This window comes from Guillardia theta (assembly GCF_000315625.1).
Source record: "Guillardia theta CCMP2712 unplaced genomic scaffold GUITHscaffold_78, whole genome shotgun sequence".
Lineage (NCBI taxonomy): Eukaryota > Cryptophyceae > Pyrenomonadales > Geminigeraceae > Guillardia > Guillardia theta.
The window spans coordinates 44,257-62,862 of NW_005434596.1; the positions used below are offsets into that span (position 1 = coordinate 44,257).

The 18,606-nt window shown below is 53.4% G+C and overlaps 4 protein-coding genes across 4 annotated transcripts; 1 reads left to right on the forward strand and 3 right to left on the reverse strand.

Annotated features, from left to right (window-relative positions):
• Positions 1-227: 227 nt before the first annotated feature.
• Positions 228-1,364, reverse strand: GUITHDRAFT_114738 (hypothetical protein; the record flags this gene model as incomplete). Its single annotated transcript, XM_005826005.1, has 5 exons — positions 228-261; positions 305-389; positions 436-575; positions 626-746; positions 797-1,364. 5 exons carry the CDS (start codon positions 1,362-1,364, stop codon positions 228-230), a joined length of 948 nt encoding a protein of 315 aa, XP_005826062.1.
• Positions 1,365-1,566: 202 nt separating this feature from the next.
• On the reverse strand, positions 1,567-2,160 carry GUITHDRAFT_114739 (hypothetical protein; the record flags this gene model as incomplete). The annotated part of the gene is made up of 3 exons (XM_005826006.1): positions 1,567-1,618; positions 1,681-1,843; positions 1,899-2,160. The coding sequence occupies 3 exons, from the start codon at positions 2,158-2,160 to the stop codon at positions 1,567-1,569; spliced, it is 477 nt and encodes a 158-aa protein (XP_005826063.1).
• A 4,403-nt stretch (positions 2,161-6,563) lies between these two features.
• GUITHDRAFT_114740 (hypothetical protein) lies at positions 6,564-15,360 on the reverse strand (the record flags this gene model as incomplete). The annotated part of the gene is made up of 3 exons (XM_005826007.1): positions 6,564-6,594; positions 6,652-15,167; positions 15,217-15,360. The coding sequence occupies 3 exons, from the start codon at positions 15,358-15,360 to the stop codon at positions 6,564-6,566; spliced, it is 8,691 nt and encodes a 2,896-aa protein (XP_005826064.1).
• A 1,202-nt stretch (positions 15,361-16,562) lies between these two features.
• Positions 16,563-18,337, forward strand: GUITHDRAFT_143697 (hypothetical protein; the record flags this gene model as incomplete). The annotated part of the gene is made up of 11 exons (XM_005826008.1): positions 16,563-16,651; positions 16,768-17,146; positions 17,309-17,359; positions 17,399-17,449; positions 17,498-17,525; positions 17,577-17,666; positions 17,715-17,776; positions 17,846-17,889; positions 17,938-17,992; positions 18,154-18,222; positions 18,275-18,337. The coding sequence occupies 11 exons, from the start codon at positions 16,563-16,565 to the stop codon at positions 18,335-18,337; spliced, it is 981 nt and encodes a 326-aa protein (XP_005826065.1).
• Positions 18,338-18,606: the final 269 nt, after the last annotated feature.

Genomic DNA, 18,606 nt, shown 5'->3' on the forward strand with positions numbered 1-18,606 from the left:
AGTTGACTACACATGTGATGCACACGTTTTGGTCTTGACGGAAGTCATTCGGAATAGATGCTCACTGTTCATGGAACATTGATCTATATCTACAATTCATCTCTTCTTCCAGGTGTATGTGGTTGGTCCGCTTGGGAAGAGAGAATAAAACGGCATTAACAAGGTCAAAGAGAAATTCATGCATTAACTTATATACATAGAGACACACAAGTTGATGATAAAAGGTATTAAGGATCTTCAGCCCACAGCGCTGGCACTTGCCTGTGAACTAGTCAAGGCATATATGTCGCAGATCGCGTCATACCGCTTCACTTGTGTCTGGATCGGATTGAGTGGAAATTGTGCCAATGAGCCCAGAGGATTCTGACTGTAATACACTGGCTCTACGCCTGCTTGATGAGTCATATCGCAAGAAAGGTATCAACACAGGTGTACCTCCTGCAAATCCGTTGCTGTATTGCGTTTGTGTGGGTGAGGGGGTCAACTGCTTGGGCATGTAATGGTCTCGGGGAATTGCATATCCATTCTGATTTGTGTAGGACTGATTTTCTGACAGAGCTCCAGTCGTATCGTACCTGTTGACGATCCCATCAACAACAAGGTAATATGCAATGATGCTACTCACTTCATGGTGTCATTTCGAAACTGCTGTGCCTTGCCTGTAAGAGAATGGCTAGTCTCTAGAGAGTACGAGTAGACGTTCCCTGAGTGAGAGTATTGAGGAGTCTCTACGGCTTCAATCTCACCTGTTCATCACCCATCAGAAGACTATGTACACAAGAAGCAAACACAATACCTTGATAGTATTCATCATCCATCGGAACTTCAGTTATGCGGGGCTGTTCGAAGTTTGATAGCACTGTCGTAAAGTGGCTCAGGGCAGGACAAATAGAGCTGGCAAGGAACAAGGCCCAAAGAAGCGAACCGAACCCCTCCAGAGCAATATGACCATTTTGATAGAAGTAGAGGAGGACGATGTAGCTGATCTCGCTTCCTTGCCCCCATATCAATCCAGCAAGGATGGACTTCGAGATGACCTGCTTCTCACGGAACATGAGCCCGAAGGATACCATCCCAACACCGAACAAAGTGCCCAAGATCCCCGCGACAGACACCTCAATGCCCGCACTGATGGCCTCACCCCTGTTACCCATGGAATTCGGCATGAGGAAACCAAGAGAGCAAGAGAAGAAAATCCGATATAGCCAAGGGCCGATGTTCTTTGTATTCTTCTCCCAAATATCTCTTGCGCTCTGTATCTTGGAAAAGCTCAGCCCACCAACAAATACTCCGACAATGTATGGCACTTGGACTACCTCGGCTGCGAGGCCACATCCAACTCCTGTACAGATCATGAAGACCATTATGACAGATTCATGCAGCTTGAAAGTTTCATCTGTCTTTTTCTCGATTGCCAGTAGTTGTATAAGTGGAGGGCAGCAAAGGAAATTCCAACAAAGCGTCAGGACAACACAACCGATCAAGAACACCAACGAGAAGAGTAATGGTTGCAGTATATTCCACCACTGACCCACAGGCTGCTCATTCAATAGTGGGATTGTTCCATTAAGAAGAGATAGCAAAACCATTCCAATCATAACTCCAATAGTGGTCGAACCTGAAATAGTCTCATTGAAGATTTCATCCCCTTCAATCAAATTTGATAATTTCTTTTTTGACCAGCCAAACTCAACAATTCCGCAAACAGGTATTGAGAATGCTAATGACGCGCAAACACTCTCAGTCATCGAGTGCCCTTTCAATCGAAAGACGAGGGCAATCCAGAACATAGACACTGTAAGAGAGAGGTTTGCTAGTGCAATGCTACGTGGAAACTGCTTCACTGCAAACAGAAAGTCAGACGATCGCCTGAATTTTCGTTCTCAAGCAGGAATGACCTATATCGTCAAGTTTTGATGTGAGCCCTTTCTCGAAGATGATGTAGACTGCTCCGAGCTGCCCCATCATAGCAAAGGCTTCCGGGTAGGGTACAATGTTGTAGTGCATCGGTCCAAGGAAGAACCCTGCGATGGTTTCTCCGACATGCGTCGGTCCCGTGAACACCAGATACGTGATATATCCCCACACATCCGCAAGCAACCAGAATGCTCCCAGCCTGTTTGATACGTTGAGTATTCCGTCTGATAAATATGGATGCATACTTGCTGACTTGATACAGATGCAAAGGAGGCCAAGTGGAGACTAAACTCACGGCCATCACTTCAGTTCGATTCAGAGCAAGATTCAAGGAGATGAATTGAAGTGAAACATCTGGATATGAAACGTTAGAAAACAAGTGCTTCTGTTTTGCATTTCTGATACGAAACGACAAATTGATTTAAATCATTGGCATCTTACCCGTACACAGAAACGATCCTTCTTGAAGACTTGCTGAAAATCAAAATGTTCAGGATGACACACAAGTATCTCAGTTGATAACGATAAAACATCGTTTGAATTCCACCCATCTTGAGGCGAACGAAAGGAAATTCCAAACACTTCTCGATAGGGGGTTTTGCATGAAATATGGAAGGATAGTAAGAGCAAACTTTGAAAGATGTGAATGAGTTCATCGAGCAGTGCATGGAAAGCTAAGCATGAGAGCTGCATGCAAAGGGCGCTTGATCTACTGAAAGCAGCGCATTTCCTCGTCATTGCAACGGTTTCAGCATTGTAGAGTGAAAGTGTAGGTCCTGGCCCCATCGTTATTTGAAGGGGTGGGTGGTTTTACGTGGTAGATTGAAAGAGGGTAATGGGGTGCTATTGAGGGGTCCATGTCTCTGGATTGAAATGGTATCGAATGGGTAGGGTGGGTTGAGAGGACCTGCTGGGGGGATGAAAGTAAAGTAGACTGAGATGTGAAGGGGTAGGGGTAGTCGTTGACCGGGACAAGTTTGAATTTGAAACTACAGGAGCCTCCGGCGAGCGGCCACGAGTGATTTCTCAGTCAGCCTCCTTTCAAGCCTCAGACAAAAAAAGGTGGCACGAAAAGTACGCCGGTTTAATTCATCAAGTTAGAGCACCGGCAGTACTATAATGGTTAAGTGACACACTATGACCAATGGTGACCCAAAAATTAGAATCTCAAAAAAAACGTCGAAATCGCGGTGTGGTGCAAACCCCGAACGGTAAAACAACAAAGGAGCAACGAGAATATAGAATGTTGTGATTAAAAAAAAAGAACATCCCTGCAAATCCACCTGTACAAATCAATTCTTCCGAAGTCTAAACACCCGTCTGTTTATCTATCAAAGTAGAAGTAGGGGTGGGTACCAGGTTTGTGGCTCAACAAACTTCGAATATTTCCCGCCTTCCGAAGTTCCCGCCTTCCCGCCTTCATCCGAAGTCTAACTACCCGTTTGTTTATCTTTCGAACTTGAGTAGGGGTGGGTACCAGGTTTGTGGCCTTCCCGCCTTCCCGCCTTCATCCGAAGTCTAACTACCCGTTTGTTATCTGTCGAACTTGGGTAGGGGTGGGTACCAGGTTTGTGGCTCAACAAACTTCGAATATTTCCCGCCTTCCGAAGTTCCCGCCTTCCCGCCTTCATCCGAAGTCTAACTACCCGTTTGTTTATCTGTCGAACTTGAGTAGGGGTGGGTACCAGGTTTGTGGCCTTCCCGCCTTCCCGCCTTCATCTGAAGTCTAACTACCCGTTTGTTATCTGTCGAACTTGAGTAGGGGTGGGTACCAGGTTTGTGGCTCTGTAAAGATTTCCCCGCCCTCCCGCCTTCTCTCCCTCCCTCCCATCCTCCCTCCCGCCTTCTCTCCCTCCCTCCCATCCTCCCTCCCGCCTTCCATCACTCCCTTCTTCCCGCCCTCCCTCCCTCCCTCCCTCATTCCCGCCTTCCGAAGCTCCCGCGTTCACCCTGATCAAATATGGGGAAAAGGAAAAGAGGAAAACAAAGAAAGTCTTGTTCTGATTCACAGACGACTGTCAAGATGTGTTTGAAAAAACATCTCAAACAACACACAATGATCGGTGTGATTGATGATTGGGTGAAACATATAAGCAAAATAAGCCATCGAGGTAGCATCATCTTCAATCATCTATTGTTATGGTGTTTTGAGAAGGATTCAATGCAATGTGATGATACGTACATTACAAGGCTGTTTGATCAGATATACAATCGTACTAGAAAAGTAACAGACAAAGAAAAAGAAGAAGGGATGCAAGAAGATACGGTCAAGACCAATGGTGGAGATAAAGTTTTCTTTCGGACCTGTTTTCTGATGGGTGAAAAACGCAGAGGTAATGCAATTCAGTTTGATATTTTAGACGAGTTTTGGCAAGAAAAAGGGAACAAGTATCCACCAATACAACGCAGGAAAGAAGGGGATATTCGAGTACTGTACTATTCTGCTGATCAATATGCAACAAATTTCCAAAATTACATATTCTATACGATGGGACAAAAACAGACTAGATACATAAAGGAATGGGGAAAGCTCAATGGGATTTCTTCAGAAAAGGAGATACAGGATATACGGAATGCAGTAAACGGATGGAGCTTTCCACCAAAAACTCGTGTTCTCGAAAGACAGGATGTCATTGATTTCATAAGGGAACAAAAAGAGATCATTGGATGGGACAATCATTATAACTTGTCATGGGCCCGTGACAAAATCAAGAAAAACCCTGATCAGCAAAAATGGATGCAATTACACATGCCAAATCTTGTCAAGTACCATTTTTCGGTTCTGAGGTTTTTGGAGATTCATGATATATCTGATCGATACACGATCGCTCCGATTTTTCAGATACGCAAACAATTTATTCGCGTAGACATTTGGGGTTTATTCTACATCATGGATCAATCTGGTCTGTTGCAATATTCAAAGGGTGGGAAAAGCAAATGCATGAAAAAGTTCACACAACAAAAACATAAGCGATTCTTGTCGGTGTTGAAGCTACAATCAAATTTGAGAAAGAAAGGGACAGTTGATAGCATACAGACTGACGGAGTCGCACTCTGTGTGACGTTCAAGAAGAGAATACACAATGAGACAGACAATACTACTACAAAGAAAAGCAAAACAAGAGATTGTGATGTGTCCTCAAGACGAGTTATTGCAATCGATCCTGGTCGCAATGTACTGATATGCGGTGTCGAGCAAATACCTGGTCAAGAAAAACCAAAGCAGTATCGATATACTCGAAGGCAGTACTATCATGAGTCTCATATTACTCGGAATAACGCCAAGTTAGAAAAATGGAGACAAGGCATAACAGAGGAATCAAACGATATTGCAAGAGTGTCAGCAAAAACGTCTCGGTTGGATCACTTTGAAAGATACATCGACACCGTGGTGAGACTAAGCGAGATCCTGTTCGAACACAATTGTCAAAACAAGTTCGCACGCCTGAAGATGGATAACTACATCCACAAACACAAGGCGATTGATACGTTCTTCAAGAAGATGAAAGGTAATGGGACAGATCAAAATCCAATAATTGCATACGGTGATGCATCATTCGGTTGTACTGGGCGTGGAGAGAAGTCAGTGCCTGTAAAATGGATCAAAAGGCGATGTCAGAACTTCTTCGAGGTGACGGCAGTTGATGAATACAGAACGACAAAATGTTGCAATCAATGTCATCAAGAATTGTATGATTTGAGACGCAAACAAATCAACAAGAATGGTATACTTGCTGACGAAGTGTCAGTGGTGCGGGGTTTGAAATGGTGCAGATCCACCAATTGTGTTCAAAACCGTATCAAGTCTCGTGATGTCAATGCTGCTATGAATATTCTATTGTGCTACATGTCTCTACCAGCACGACCAGATTTTCTGAAACGGCCTTGAATCACACATGGGTCTGGTTATACTTCAACCTGTTCTTCATAGAAAGGATGAAGTACGAGTCAGACACAAGGAAATATTGGCGTGTGGGTCTTCAATGATCCATAATTTCGACGGAAAATTTAGAATTTTGAAATTTTATGTTTTGTGTCGTTTAGCTAATACAGGAGCCTCATACCCACTTACGACCATGGGGTACCCCTTCTAGAACACCAGAAAGCATGTTTCATTTCATTCTGCTCAAGGAAAGACAGCAGTCAACTTGTAGGGCTACTTGTACATTTCCTCATGCTGGAGGACAGCAGACCCGGTCTGGTCAGCTGCTGGTCAGACTGCCGCATGTTACAAATGTTGAGCTGCTAGGCTTCATAGCAGTTGTTGGTTGTACGTCGTTCTGACTGAACTTCTCTGATGTTTCATGAGGAAAGGGTTCAGTGAATGTTTGTAATCTGCGCGACACTGGCAAGCAAGCTAGACGCAGAGGCGAGATACATGATCCGCGGAACGGGATGTACGTTCAAGATTTCGTCATGTTCATTGGAAACGTTGAACCATCAGGGTGAGAAATCACTTAATAATATCCACTAACACACACAAACACGCACGCACGCACACACAAAAGAGAGGGAGAGAAAGAGACAGTTCTGCTGCTCCAGCTGTTGGTGAGCAAGCTGCCATAGGTTGCTTCTTGTCTCATCTTCCCCCTTATATCGCCATCTCGACGACATGGACGAGTGAGGTCGGGGGGACGCGAGAGGCTCTAGAAGAGCTTCAGGTGGCTCGCCATGTCCCTGCGTCAAAGTCAATAGCAAACCAGCAAACGAGTCAACTGAGTCACGAGGACGCACCAAGGGACGAAGAGCTTCTTCTTCTCGTCGTAGATGTAGCAGAAGGCGTCTCCAGCCAACGCGCACGCGTCGACGTAGCTACACACCCACACCTCGAGCTCGCGTCTGACCATGAGCTGTCCGAGGCCTCCCATCTTGAAGGTGCTGTTATGAGTATCGAGGCTCGGAACGATGTCTTTCCAGGTGTGAAGCATCTGACAGTGAAGGTACTTGCTGCTCACAAACCAGTACTGTGACAGCGCGTCGCTCGAGATGTTTGCCGTCCACGTCATCGTGAAACCCTGATACGCCACGCTCTCGTCCGCCTCGAACAAAACCTCCAGCACCCGCGAGCTCGCCGTCACCGTCAGGCTGCCGGGCTTGTGCAGGCCCGTGAGCTTGGCGACCTCCGTCCTCCCGTAGCACTCCAGCGACGCTCCCAGGAGGCCGATGCACTCGTTGATCGTGAGGAAGTCGTATCCCGGCTCGAGGGCGAAGGAGGTGAAGTTGAGGGAGATGGAGGAGGCGCCTGGAGGCTGGATGATCCACCGGCAGTTGCTCCCGTCCTCGTACAGGCTTGACAGTGCCGACCCGTCGGACAAGGACCCTCTCGCCTCGTCAAACAGCTGGCACCGGCACTTGCCTGTGCAGGGCTTGAGGGCTGAGCTGCAGATGCTGTCCTGCAGCTCCTGACAGGCTAGCGCGTGCTCCCCGCTGTTGCAGACAGGGGTCGAGCAAGCCCTGCAGGAGGACCCGGAGACGTACTGGCCGGGAGCACAGCGAACCTTCTTGATGAGGATGCGAGTGTTCTGACAGTACTGGCCTGATGACAGCGCGTACAGCTCAGCGTCAGCTCGGATAGACTTGGTCAAGCCGTTGAGGGCCATGACGCGACCAGCAGTCACGTAGTTGTAGTTTGACGTGGCGTAGACTGTGCCGTCGGACACCACGAGCTGCTGGAGACCCCACGGGTAGCGTGCGATGACGTCAACAGTGTCTGTGTCGTTTGGAGCTACTTGCCAGCCGGCCGGCAGCTGGACCATGCCGCACTGAAGCCTCTGGTTGGAGCTCGAGACGGGTCCTTGCAGGGGGTCCCAAGGCTCCGTCATGTTGTCCATGAGCACGGCGTACTCGTCCCCGCTGCGAGAGGTGACGGCGAAGATCCAACCGCACTGGTAGAGCATCGCATCGGGATAGTCCTGCCTGCACGACCTCGTGATGTTGCACCGCATGGAGGCTGGCCTCACGACGACGTCGCTCTCCGGTGACGGCGGGGGCTTGCAGGCGAGGCATCGCGTGCCTGACTGGAAGTATCCCGGCTGACAGCGCCAAGCGCACTCCTCGTCAGCGGCGTCGAGGAAGTAGGCGAAGTTGGGAGCGTTCATGCAGGGCACACAAGCGCCTTGGCTGCGGTAGTGACCTGTGCCGCATCGCCACTGGCAGACCTGACCGCTCGACCCGTCGGCTTCCACATAGAGAGCGTTGCTTGGCTTGGGATACCTCGGGTCGCACGACGCGCATCCCTCATACGCCTTGTAGTATCCTGCCCGACAGGTCCATCCGCACCCGCCTGGTCCCGAGGAGGCTACCGCGTTGGCCGGTAGACTGCCCGAGCATGGCGTGCAGTCTTGATCGCCTCGGCCCTCGTAGCCGTCATCGCACTCGAGGCGCACAAGCAGCATCCGCAGGGCGTAGTATCCGTTGTCGCAGGACGAGAGGGCGTAAGAGCTGCCGCTGCGGTAGAGCATGTTGCTGAAGATGCTGGTGCCGGGCGTTTGGTAGCTCATGTAGTCCTGGTAAGGCTGCGCCGTCTGGTAAGCGACTCCGTTGGCGAGCACGACGGCTCGAGCTCCCCATGGGTACGACCCGGCGACTCTCACAGCTTCCTCGCTCCATGGCGCCAGCGCCCAGCCCGCAGGAGGCTGCTGGTACATGGAGCCGTCATGCTGACAGCTGAGGTTGAGCGACGTGGGAGCGACGTCATCCAAGGCCGCGTAGACCTTGCCGAGGTACCTCACCACGTGCGTCAAGCTGTTGCTGACGTTACACGCCTCTCCATGGCTCTCGCCGCTCGCGCAGGCCCACTGGCATGAGTTGGGCTGGTCCAGCAGGCCCGGGGTAGAGTAGAAGGCGTAGGGGGGGATGGGGTTCGTGCAGGGGAAGCACACCATCCACTCGGAGCTCCGGTAGAAGCCGGCGTTGCACTCCCAGGGACACTTGCTGTCCGCATACTGGCTGGGGCTGGAGGGAAGAGCGTAGCTGGCGTTGGCAGGGATGGGGTTGGAGCAGGGGTAGCAGTAGGAGCCGGAGAGGTAGAACCCGGGAGCACAGAAGAGCGACATGAGAAGAATGTCGCTGCACGTACTCCAAGATCGATACATACCGTCATATCCGATCAGTGAGTTGGATCCCCATCTATAAGGATAGTTACAGCATTGACAGCTGCTGGTGTACCAGATAGAGCTGTCGGATAGCTGGAGGTAACATACTCCCCACCGCTGAGTCGCGATCGCCATCTGACTGTCCCAGGTGTTCGCAGCTATCGCCCAGCCGTCAGGGATGCTGCTGAAGGTCAATGGTGTGTTGCACTGGTAAGGTTCGTCAGGCCGGTGGCCTTGTAGGGTGGTGTAGTATCGGTTGCCGTACTGGAACATCTCGCACTTGCTGGCGTTGACATTGCTCCCTCCCCCCTGAGATTGATAGTGACCGAAGTCACACGCCCAGCCGCATGCCGTCCCGTTGCTGCCCTCCCGCAGCCAGTGAGCCGCCCGCGGCTTCCTGCCCTCGCACGCGACGCACTGACCGTCCTTGAGGAGGTAGCCCGCGCTGCATCGCCACCCGCACTCTGTCCACGACCCGTTGACCCCTCCCGGCCCGTACGCTACGTACTCCGCGTGCTCCGGCGCCGTCTCGCACGCCTGACACGCCTCGCCTCGTCGCGTGTAGCCGGGCTCGCAGGCCCACGGGCAGACGCTGTCGGCGTAGCGGCTGGGGTCCTGCTGGGCGACGTAGAGGGCATGAGGGGGGATGGGGTTAGAGCAGTTGCCGCAGCTCGAGTCGTTACGGAGGTAGTAGCCCGCCGCGCAGTACTGCGACACGAGCAGGATCGACCCGCACGATTCTGACGACCTGTACATGCCGTCGTATGACACCAGCGAGTAGCAGCAGGTAGACTGAGGCGACGACGACGAATAACACCGAGAGCTGTACCAGGTAGTGCTGTCAGACATCATTAGGGTGCAGGAGCGCCAAGGGTACATCCACGCTGTCATGCGGCTGTCCCAGGTGTTCGCAGCTATCGCCCAGCCTGCCGGGATCGCCTTCAGCCCTTGATTGCAGTTGTAGTAGTAGTAGTAGTAGTCACTATTTTCCCAGTTCCATGGGGGAGAGCCGTCGAGGGTGGCGTAGTATCGGTTGCCGTAGGAGCGCAGCGGCAGACAGTCTCCGTCTGCCGACGCGAAGTAGCCGAAGTCGCACGCCCAGCCGCATGCCGTCCCGTTGCTGCCCTCCCGCAGCCAGTGAGCCGCCCGCGGCTTCCTGCCCTCGCACGCGACGCACTGACCGTCCTTGAGGAGGTAGCCCGCGCTGCATCGCCACCCGCACTCCGTCCACGACCCGTTGACTCCTCCCGGCCCGTACGCTACGTACTCCGCGTGCTCCGGCGCCGTCTCGCACGCCTGACACGCCTCGCCTCGTCGCGTGTAGCCGGGCTCGCAGGCCCACGGGCAGACGCTGTCGGCGTAGCGGCTGTGGTCCTGCTGGGCGACGTAGAGGGCATGAGGGGGGATGGGGTTAGAGCAGTTGCCGCAGCTCGAGTCGTTACGGAGGTAGTAGCCTGCCGCGCAGTACTGCGACACGAGCAGGATCGACCCGCACGATTCTGACGACCTGTACATGCCGTCGTACGACACCAGCGAGTAGCTGTATGTAGACTGAGGCGACGACGACGACGTACACCGAGAGCTGTACCAGGCAGAGCTGTCAGACATCATTAGGGTGCAGGAGCGCCAAGGGTACATCCACGCTGTCATGCGGCTGTCCCAGGTGTTCGCAGCTATCGCCCAGCCCGCCGGGATCGCCTTCAGCCCTTGATTGCAGTTGTAGTAGTAGTAGTAGTAGTAGTAGTAGTAGGAGTAGTAGTAGTAGTAGTCACTATTTTCCCAGTTCCATGGGGGAGAGCCGTCGAGGGTGGCGTAGTATCGGTTGCCGTAGGAGCGCAGCGGCAGACAGTCTCCGTCTGAAGACGCGAAGTAGCCGAAGTCGCACGCCCAGCCGCATGCCGTCCCGTTGCTGCCCTCCCGCAGCCAGTGAGCCGCCCGCGGCTTCCTGCCCTCGCACGCGACGCACTGACCGTCCTTGAGGAGGTAGCCCGCGCTGCATCGCCACCCGCACTCTGTCCACGACCCGTTGACCCCTCCCGGCCCGTACGCTACGTACTCCGCGTGCTCCGGCGCCGTCTCGCACGCCTGACACGCCTCGCCTCGTCGCGTGTAGCCGGGCTCGCAGGCCCACGGGCAGACGCTGTCGGCGTAGCGGCTGGGGTCCTGCTGGGCGACGTAGAGGGCATGAGGGGGGATGGGGTTAGAGCAGTTGCCGCAGCTCGAGTCGTTACGGAGGTAGTAGCCCGCCGCGCAGTACTGCGACACGAGCAGGATCGACCCGCACGATTCTGACGACCTGTACATGCCGTCGTATGACACCAGCGAGTAGCAGCAGGTAGACTGAGGCGACGACGACGAATAACACCGAGAGCTGTACCAGGTAGTGCTGTCAGACATCATTAGGGTGCAGGAGCGCCAAGGGTACATCCACGCTGTCATGCGGCTGTCCCAGGTGTTCGCAGCTATCGCCCAGCCCGCCGGGATCGCCTTCAGCCCTTGATTGCAGTTGTCGTAGTAGTAGTAGTAGTAGTCACTATTTTCCCAGTTCCATGGGGGAGAGCCGTCGAGGGTGGCGTAGTATCGGTTGCCGTAGGAGCGCAGCGGCAGACAGTCTCCGTCTTCCGACGCGAAGTAGCCGAAGTCGCACGCCCAGCCGCATGCCGTCCCGTTGCTGCCCTCCCGCAGCCAGTGAGCCGCCCGCGGCTTCCTGCCCTCGCACGCGACGCACTGACCGTCCTTGAGGAGGTAGCCCGCGCTGCATCGCCATTGGCACTCGTACTCGACCTCGTGTCTCATCGTCAGCTGGACATACTCAGCATGGGCTGGCAGCGTCGCTCGGTCACAAGCTACACAATGATCGGCTTGCTGCTTGAAGCCGGCGTTACACACGTATGCACAGGTGGAGATGAGCTGGTTGTCTGCTGCTATCAGACTGCCATATGACGAGTTGGTAGGCAGCGCGTTACTGCAGGGCACACAGCTGGAGCCGCTCTTGAGATATCCCGGGGCACATTCGGTAGACCTCAGCAGAACTCCCTTGTCACAACCATTTGCCTTGTACATGCCGTTGTAGGAGCTCAGATATCCCCAGCTGTATTGCTGGGGGCTGGTAGAGCTAGTGCCGCGAGCTGTGTACCACAGAGAGCCATCTGAAAACACCAAGTAGTACGATCCCCAGGTGAAGTACCAGGTGACGTACTGACTGTCCTGGTTGTTGGGGGCGAGCTCCCATCCTGCTGGTACCGGCAAGTACGGGTCGTCACGGCAGGTGTAGGGGTCGTTGGGAGCTCTGCCGCTCAGAGTCGTGTAGTATCTTCCGGCGTACTTGGTCCCGACGCACCTTCCGTTGCTCCTCACATACCCGAACCGACATGACCACTCGCACTGTCTCCCGCTGACTTCGCCTGCTGTGAAGTAGGCGAACTCTGGCAGACTCGTCTCGCAGGCTTTGCATGCCCCGTCTTGGAGGTAGTAGCCTGCATGGCACGTCCAGCTGCAGCTCTCTCCGGGCTCGCTCGTGGTGTACACAGCATTGGGAGGGGCTACCGAGCAGGCGACACAAGAGCTCCCGTAAGCATCCCTGTAATAGCCGGCGTCGCATCGCCAGTCGCAATTGTTCTTGTTTGCAGGCGAGCCGCTGCTGTTGTAGGTGGCGTGATTAGGCTTGTAGCTGCTGCACGGAATGCAGCGGGTCATGTTGGAGGGATCCCTGTAGTAGCCCGCGAGACAGTCCTCTGCTACCACCAGCACCGTCCCACAGCTGTCTCTTGACACGAACATCCCGTCGTAGCTGTACAGTCGCGACGTACAGCACATGCCTCCGTATCCTGTGTTCCATGCCGTCCCGTCCTCCAGCACGACATTGCTGGCCCCCCACGGGTACTGAGATACCACAGAGATGCTGTCGCCTGTGTTGGGCGCTATCATCCACCCCTCCGGCAGAGCTCTCGCTACCTCCCAGCTGCAGGTCGAGCTGTCGTAGGGAGCCCTCCCTCCCAAGCTCGCATAGCGCTGTCCGTTGTATCCTACGGTGATGTCGTCGCAAGAGCTGCTCCCGCTCTGACGATAACCAAAGTCGCACGCCCACGAGCAGCCTGACCCCTCCCAGTGAGCGTTGGGAGGCAGCGAAGACGCGCAGGCCTCGCATCGCCATCCGTCGACCTCGCGATAGCCCGGCAAGCAGCTCCAAGCACAGCTGTCTGCCTTGCCCATCAGCCCGGCGCCCACGTAGACGGCAGCAGAAGGCTTGCCCGCACACTTGGAGCACGTCGAGCCTGACGGGTAGAAGCCAACCTGACAGCTCCACCCGCAGCTGCTCGTCTCCTGAGGGTAGGGCGAGAGCACGTACTGTGCGCCGGAAGGGATGGTGTTGGAGCATGGGACACAGCGAGACGCGTTCGTCAATCCGCTTGCAGAGTCTGCAGGAGCGACGGCCATGTAGCCTGATGCGCATACGGGAGCGAGGAGCAGAACTCGAGCTTCGCAATCTGACGAGCGATAGTAAACTCTGTCATACGTCGAGAGATAGCCGCTGCTGTAGTACGAGCCCGGGTATTGCATGTAGTAATAAAACCAATAATACCAGTTATCTTCTGACATGACGCTGTTAGTGTAGTAGCTCGAGCTGCTGTCCAGCACAAGCCGAAGAGCTCCCCAGTCGTACTTGGCGGTGACGTTGATGCTGATCTCGTTGTCCGGAGCGATCGACCAGCCCGCAGGCAGCGGCAGGTACTCCTGCCATTCCGACACACAGCTCCACATGGAGTACTGCGACGTAGGACCGTACCCGCCAAGAGTCGAGAACACGTACCCCTCCTCTTCCACTACCTCCTGCCAGGCACAGGAGTCCGCCCCCTCCCCGCGCCCTGCCGACACAAACACAGCGTTGGCCGGCCTCTTGGTGCAGGGCATGCACATGCTCCCTGACTTGTAGAAGCCAACGTCGCACGTCCACCCGCAGAGCTCGTTGGAGTAGCTGGCGTTGCTGGGCTTCCCTTCGCACTCAGCGCAGCTCTCGCCTTTGAGGTGGAACCCGGGTTGGCATATCCAATCGCACGACTGCGATGCCGTAGAGAAGTCGGAGGAGTAGATGGAGTTGGGAGGGATGGAGTTGTTGCACAGCACGCACGGCAAGTCAAGCATCACATACGGCGACGGCACACCAGAGACAAGCAGACGAGCCTCACGGTCGGGCATGGAGAAAGACGTCAAAGTTGACCCCCTGCCGTCGCTCATCATGTACATGGTCGAGAAGTAGGTGTTCTGCAAGCCGATTGCGACCCGCAAGGTGTTGTTGGCAAAGAAAGTCACCTCGAAGATGAGATTCGGATGCCCCGGGAGCCCCGAGGTAGACGAGGTCCCCTCGAACCTCACCACGTATCCCCGCATGTCTCCCTCCCTGGTGGGGGTCCCGACGATCAGCTGGGCTGAAGTGTCTCCAGCTCCGACAAACAGAGTCGGGACGTAAGGATTGCTGGCTGACAGGGAGGTGTAGGTCGACCAGGCTTGTCCGAAGGTCAGGTAGCTATTGGACGATATGTACACCGATGATTGCACGTTGTTGCCTCCCACGCAGAAGGGAAACCCAAGGTCCGGCACTCTCCAGCTCCCGTCATCGACAGAGCTTGGCGAGAGGATGTAGGACCAATTTCTTCCTACCGCCAGGTCTGACTTGAGGTAGGACGTGTTGAGGATCGTCGCATTCGGAGGGCCTTGGAAGTGCGCAGGCGCTGGGTCGGCAGTCGCGGAGTCTCGATACCTCGTGGAGCAGAAGTCTGGGGTCTGACCTTGCGGGCATCCCACGTACACGATCAGTATCCGCATGTTGCAAGACGCCGGCCAGTACAAGCCGTCGCTGCTGCGTAGAGAGGAGCCTCCATTGGAGCAATACCAGCAGTTTGTGCGATAGTATGAGCCGCTTTCGACCAACATGTAATCGGTTCCCCAAGTGTACTGACTGATGACTTCTCTCGATAGCCAGTCATCCGGAGCGATGGCCCAGCCCTTCGGCAGCCGCAAGGCTTGTGTCTGGCAGTCTTCGTTGCTGCTTGTCCTCTCCGACATGTAGTATGTGCCGTCGAGGGTGGCAAACTTTCTGCCGCCGTACATGACGCTAGGAAGATCGTCTCCGCGCCGCTCTCCATCATCCTCGGATATCTGATAAATGTAAGGTCAGCAGCTGATGCTTCAGAGATCGTCATGTTACCACGGAGTTGTCGCGGAGCGAGTACTTGCTGTCCGCAGATCCCACAGATCGCTGGAGGTCGACATGAAGCGCTCTCAAGTGCGCATTTGATGATGCAAGCGAAGTAGAAACTCCTTTGCGATGAGCTCGATCGCCTTGACTCATCGGGCGCAGCTTGTCAGAAGCCGGCATCTTGCTTGAAGAGGAGCGCAGCTGACGGTCAAGAGAGTCCTCCTGAGCGATCAATTGCTGGATCTCCATCAGGCGTGAGGTGATGGGGGACGAGGCAGATCTCTGAGAGGGGCTGGTAGGCTGTTGATGCAGAGCATCGTCTCCTGTGGCTGAAACAGAAGCAGAGACAGAGAAAACAAGAAGGAAAGCGAAAACAATCCCAAGACTCATCAGGCTGATGCGAGCCATGTCGCGAGAAAATTGAGACTGGAAGAAGAGATCGGTCAGAACACAATATATTTGCAGGGCTTTAAAAGCACGATTAAGTCACAAGATAGTGAGAATGGTCGAGTGTTGGCAAGGTTTGCAGTCAAAGAGCTATGATTGCACTGCGAAACATCGGACTAGAGCTGAGATATTCGAAGGGGACAACATGAAGTGAGGAGAGGATGATTCATTTCTAGAGCGATTGAGGAGGAGAGCAAGGAAAGGAAGCATTTGGAGGGCACAGGAGAGCAGAAGCCGGGCAAGGCCATGGCCATGGGGAGCGGGAGGGATCAAGAGGATAAGTGCCAGCGATCAAATAAAGGATACTAGTCGTCTTTGAGTAAAGGAGTGAGTCGTCCACCCCCTTTCCTCTCGAGTTCTGCGTGACTACCCCGACCCTAATTGACTTAGGAAGTACCCCTCCCGTCGAAAGGCAATTAGTCAGCTACACACCCCTGTGATTAATGACCCACCCTAGCAACGCAGACACGCCCGTGATCTTCTCTTCGACCACCGGTCCTGATGTCAACTTTGGTACTCGAGCAGTTGTGGAGCTAGTTGAATGTTCCCTCTTTCCACCCCACCCTGCCCTACCGTACCCTGCCCTACCGTGCCGTACCCACCACCTCAACCGAAAATTGATTTTAGTTCCCCTACCCCTCCTCATGATGCTCAACTCACTTCTATTTGACATCCCTCTTGCTACGTCTCGTGGGCATACCCCTACTATGCCCTCCCACCCTACCCCTGTCTCTCGCTTAATTGCCCATTACTGAGATTCCATGGGGTCGTGACCCTTGTCAGAGTCTTGTCAGTGACCCCCGGCCCATTTTAGAACAGTGTCCTCTGAGTCACTGAAACTCCGGCAGCCCCGGGCCCGGGCTGACTCCGGCAGCCCCGGACTTCGGCGGATCAGAGAGATCGGGCTCATGGCGGGGGTAGAGGTCGCGCGGGCGGGAGGATATGAGCAGGGGGAGATGATGGACTGGGAGGACGGGAACAGACGTTGTCTCGTCAGGTAGACTGATGTTCCTCCTCCTGTATCCCCTCCCATGTCTGCGCTCTCTGGCTCTTTCTCTCTTTCCCACTTGCTTGTCCTCCTCGGACTGCTGTTTGACGCTTGATCCTGGTAAGGTTTCGCCATGGCGAGGAGACATGCTGGATCAATGACAGTTTGATCCGTCTGATACCCGAAGAGCATGATCGCGCTGGGTTCAGTCCGTCTCCCGGGGATGTTGTCGAGGCAGCGTTGCCCGACGAGAATGGGAACTTGAGGTACTGGTGGGAAGGAGTAGTGAACGAGGCAAAAGGAAATTTCTTTGTCGTCGAGTTTCCCCATGAGCGACACTCGAAGAAGAAGGAAGTGGTAGAATTGGATCATCTCAGGCCAACTTACGGACACCCTACGTTGTGCATCGAAAAGAAGATGATCGAATTTCCTCCGAACATGCAAGCCTCCAATGAAAGAGTTGAGAAGTTCCTTGATTCCAAACTCAAGAACGTCATCGGCATTGTAAGCATGCATTGCTTTCTTCCTCCAATCCTTTATTAACTCTCCATTTCTAGAGAGGACTGATGACGTCGAAGCTGGATGTTGAGAACAGACATTTATGCTTGATAGGAACGGTTGTGACTCTGACCTTGCCTTGACGATTTCATATTGACTTCCCTATAGCTTCCTGCAGTGGAGGTTGCCTCAAATCTCGTGGATATAATCTTCACACAAGTATGCTGAAGATGAGACAAGTGGAACTCGATCTGACAGTCTTTCGAGGCCATACACATGAATCTCGTGAACAATGCGCAGAAGAATACAGTGAGTAGCTTCCTGATTGTACATCGTTTGAAGTGAAGGTGTGAACAGGAATTTATCAACGTGGAGAAGAAATATGGTGACCTCGACTTTGCAGTTGCTCTTCGCTGGCTCTGACAAAGGTTGGCAGCATGCGTGAGCTTCCAAGTTGATCCCAGGTACCTGGGGCTCGTGATCGGACCCCAAGGAAGAAACTTGAAACCAGCCAAGGAGATTCAAGGTGAAACAAGTCGGATTGCTCTGCTCATTGTAATGAATGCGCGTGAAGGCATTCAGAGCATCGATGTGTATGCCAACGGACTTGTCAACATCTACGGGGACAATCAGAATGTGTGAATCTTATAGCACTGCTGCTATCTCGGTCTTGGTCTTTCCTGACACTCCTCTGCTTCATACCAGGTGGTGGAAGAAGCTCGGAAGGAGCTGGAGCTGGTGACAGAGAAGTAGGTCGGGTTTGAGAGTTGGAGTGATGTTGATCGATGTGCTCGAAGCATTCCAATCCATCGGAATCAAGTTGGGCTGATCATAGGGAAGGGAGGATCCCAGGTAAGGAAAAGTTCTCCTTTGGATTGAAGAATGTCGATGTGAGGTTGAGATTGTTAGATCATTGAGCTGCAAAAGTTTTCGTCCTCTCGAATGGTCGTCAAGCAGGTTGGACGATCAGCGAATATCCTTGTGTGGGAAATTTTGTTTTATCTTGTTTGCAGGTGGAGGATACTGAAGAAGCATATTACATCCAAATGTTTGGAACTCGGCATTCAATAGAGACGGGGCAGGTGATTTTTCATCGCTTTCAAGCTGCGATAAGGTCAGCTGACGCTATCTTAGGCGCTTGTCAAATATTTGATCTCAACTTTCCAAGAGAAAGAGGAGAAGCAGGTCATTGATTGAAGCTTTCAGACTCTTCTCTCCTCTTCTCTACTGCCTCTTCCATTCCTCTCTCCTTCACCCGTCTCTCCTCTTTTCTCTTCTCCTTCTCTCCCTCCCTTTTCCCTCTCTCCCTCTGTCTGTTTTGCTTCGCTCCCTCCATCTTCATTTGCTCTTGCCCCCTTTCAATCCCGCTTGTTTCCTCGTCTCTGAGTGATTCTCCCCTTTCCAGGCTTTGATATCGAATCTTTCCGACGAGCTGAGAACCATGTCCCATCGCAAGCTCAGACCTG